This window comes from Neopelma chrysocephalum, unplaced genomic scaffold (assembly GCF_003984885.1).
Source record: "Neopelma chrysocephalum unplaced genomic scaffold, ASM398488v2 Primary Assembly neopelma1_96536, whole genome shotgun sequence".
In the NCBI taxonomy this organism is placed as follows: Eukaryota; Metazoa; Chordata; class Aves; order Passeriformes; family Pipridae; genus Neopelma; species Neopelma chrysocephalum.
In genome coordinates this window covers 1-3,034 of record NW_020925182.1, presented here as the reverse complement: position 1 = coordinate 3,034, position 3,034 = coordinate 1, and the positions used below count along the sequence as shown (strand labels likewise).

The 3,034-nt window shown below is 65.6% G+C and overlaps 1 protein-coding gene across 1 annotated transcript in view; it reads left to right on the top strand.

Annotated features, from left to right (window-relative positions):
• The window catches only part of LOC113981419 (voltage-dependent L-type calcium channel subunit alpha-1D-like), a gene marked incomplete at its 3' end in the record, with an annotated part of 4,131 nt that extends 1,661 nt beyond the window's left edge, over positions 1–2,470 (top strand). The window contains exons 4-6 of the mRNA XM_027708795.1: positions 21–167; positions 1,143–1,344; positions 2,451–2,470. Coding sequence (XP_027564596.1) covers positions 21–167; positions 1,143–1,344; positions 2,451–2,470 — 369 coding nt within the window. The remainder of the gene's footprint in view (positions 1–20; positions 168–1,142; positions 1,345–2,450) is intronic.
• Between the last annotated feature and the right edge of the window lie 564 nt (positions 2,471–3,034).

Genomic DNA, 3,034 nt, shown 5'->3' with positions numbered 1-3,034 from the left:
TGTCCCTGTCCCCATCCCAGGGGGACATTCCTGGTGTACAAGGACGGGGACGTTTCCCACCCCTCGGTCCGGGAGCGCCTCTGGCTCAACAGCGACTTCAACTTCGACAACGTGCTGGCCGGGATGATGGCCCTGTTCACTGTGTCCACCTTCGAGGGGTGGCCTGCGTGAGTCTGGGGGGGACACAGGGGGGACATGGGGACAGTGTGGGGACAGCGGGACCCCCAGGCCCTGTTCACAGTGTCCACCTTCGAGGGGTGCCCCGCATGAGTCTGGGGGGACACGGGGGACACAGGGGGGACACAGGGGGGACATGGGTGGGACAGCAGGACCCCCAGGCCCTGTTCACTGTGTCCACCTTCGAGGAGTGGCCTGCGTGAGTCCCAGGGCTGGGGGGGGACATGGGGACACAGGGGGGACAGTGGGACCCCTGGGATGATGGCCCTGTGTCCACCTTTGAGGGGTGGCCTGCGTGAGTCCAGGGGGACATGGTGAGGGGACACACGGGGGTGACAGTGGGACCCCCGGGCCCTGTTCACAGTGTCCACCTTCGAGGGGTGGCCTGCGTGAGTCTGGGGGGGACACGGGGGGGATTCAGGGGGACACGGGGGGGACATGGGGGGGACAGTGGGACCCCTGCGATGATGGCCCTGTTCACCGTGTCCACCTTCGAGGGGTGGCCTGCGTGAGTCCCGGGGCTGGGGGGGACATGGGGGGACATGGGGACACAGGGGGGACAGCGGGACCCCAGGATGATGGCCCTGTTCACAGAGTCCACCTTCGAGGGGTGGCCTGCGTGAGTCTGGGGGGGACATGGGGGGGGCAGGGGGGGACACGGGGTGGACACAGGGACAACAGGACCCCCGGGATGATGGCCCTGTTCACAGTGTCCACCTTCAAGGGGTGGCCCTGTGAGTCTGGGGGGGACACAGGGGGGACAGCAGGACCCCCAGGCCCTGTTCACCATGTCCACCTTTGAGGGGTTGCCCTGTGAGTCCAGGGGGGACACGAGGACAGCAGGACCCCTGGGATGATGACCCTGTGTCCACCTTTGAGGGGTGGCCCTGTGAGTCCAGGAGGGACACGGGGGGGGGACATGGGGACCCCCGGGCCGCCCCCCCATCCCCACGTCCCCCCCCCAGGCTGCTGTACAAGGCCATCGACGCCAACGCCGAGGACCAGGGGCCCATCTACAACTACCGGGTGGAGATCTCCATCTTCTTCATCGTCTACATCATCGTCATCGCCTTCTTCATGATGAACATCTTCGTCGGCTTTGTCATCATCACCTTCCGCGCGCAGGGCGAGAGCGAGTACCGCAACTGCGAGCTCGACAAGAACCAGGTGGGGGGTTGGACCAGGGCTGGTACAGGGTGGCCCTGTGGCCCTGCGGTGTCCCCAGAGTGTCACTGTGGTGTCCCTGTGGCCCTGGAGTGGCCCCGTGGCTCTGTGGTGTCCCCATGCTGTCCCCAAGGTGTCCCTGTGGCCCTACAATGTCCCCAGGGTGTCACTGCTGTGTCCCTGTGCCCCTGTTGTGTCCCCACAGTGCCCCTGTTGTGGCCCCAAGGTGTCCCTGTGGTGTCCCCAGGGTGTCCCTGTGGTGTCCCTGTGGCTCTGCAGTGTCCCCACGGTATCCCCACGGTGTCCCTGTGCTGGCCCCAGGGTGGCCCTGTGGCCCTGTGGTGTCCCCACAGTGTCACTGCCATGTCCCCAGGGTGTCACTGTGGTGTCCCCACACTGTCCCCAAGGTGTCTCTGTGTCCCTGTGGTGTTCCCACAGTGTCACTGCAGTGTCCCTGTGGTGTCCCCAGGGAGTCCCTGTGGCCCTGGAGTGTCCCCATGATGTCACTACAGTGTCCCTGCAGCCCTGCAGTGTCCCCAGGGTGTCCCTGTGGTGTCCCCATGCTGTCCCCAAGGTGTCCCTGTGGCCCTGTGGTGTCCCCATGCTGTCCCCACAGTGTCCCTGTGCTGTCCCCAGAGTGTCATTGTGGTGAGCCCACAGTGTCACTGCAGTGTCCCCAGAGTGCCCCTGTGGCCCTGTGGTGTCCCCACAGTGTCCCTGTGGTGTGCCCACAGTCTCACTGCGGTGTCCCCAGGGTGTCACTGTGATGTCCCTGTGGCCCTGTGGTGTCCCCACGGTGTCCCCACGGTGTCCCCACAGCATCAGTGTGTGGAGTGGCTGTGTCCCCCTGTCCCCCTGTCCCCGTGTCCCCCTGTCCCCCTGTCCCCATGTCCCCTGTCCCCATGTCCCCTGTCCCTGTCCCCAGCATCAGTGTGTGGAGTGGCAGTGTCCCCATGTCCCCATGTCCCCGTGTCCCCATGTCCCCATGTCCCCATGTCCCCTGTCCCATGTCCCCATGTCCCCTGTCCCTGTCCCCAGCATCAGTGTGTGGAGTGGCAGTGTCCCCATGTCCCCATGTCCCCTCACTGTCCCCCTGTCCCTGTCCCCAGCGTCAGTGTGTGGAGTGGCAGTGGGTGGCAGTGTCCCCTCACTGTCCCCACACTGTCCCCTGTCCCTCCCCCCAGCGTCAGTGTGTGGAGTGACTGTGTCCCTGTGTCCCTGTGTCCCCTGTCCCCTCACTGTCCCCATGTCCCCTCACTGTCCCCACGCTGTCCCCAGCGCCAGTGTGTGGAGTGGCTGTGCCCCCATGTCCCCATGTCCCCTCACTGTCCCCTCACTGTCCCCTGTCCCTGTCCCAGCGTCAGTGTGTGGAGTGGCTGTGCCCCCATGTCCCCATGTCCCCTCACTGTCCCCTCACTGTCCCCTCACTGTCCCCTGTCCCTGTCCCAGCGCCAGTGTGTGGAGTGGCTGTGTCCCCGTGTCCCCATGTCCCTGTGTCCCCATGTCCCCATGTGCCCTGTCCCCTGTCCCCATGTCCCCTGTCCCTGTCTCCATGTCCCCATGTCCCCTGTCCCTGTCCTCAGTGTCAGTGTGTGGAGTGGCAGTGTCCCCATGTCCCCTCACTGTCCCCATGTCCCCTCACTGTCCCCTCACTGTCCCCTGTCCCTGTCCCAGCGTCAGTGTGTGGAGTGGC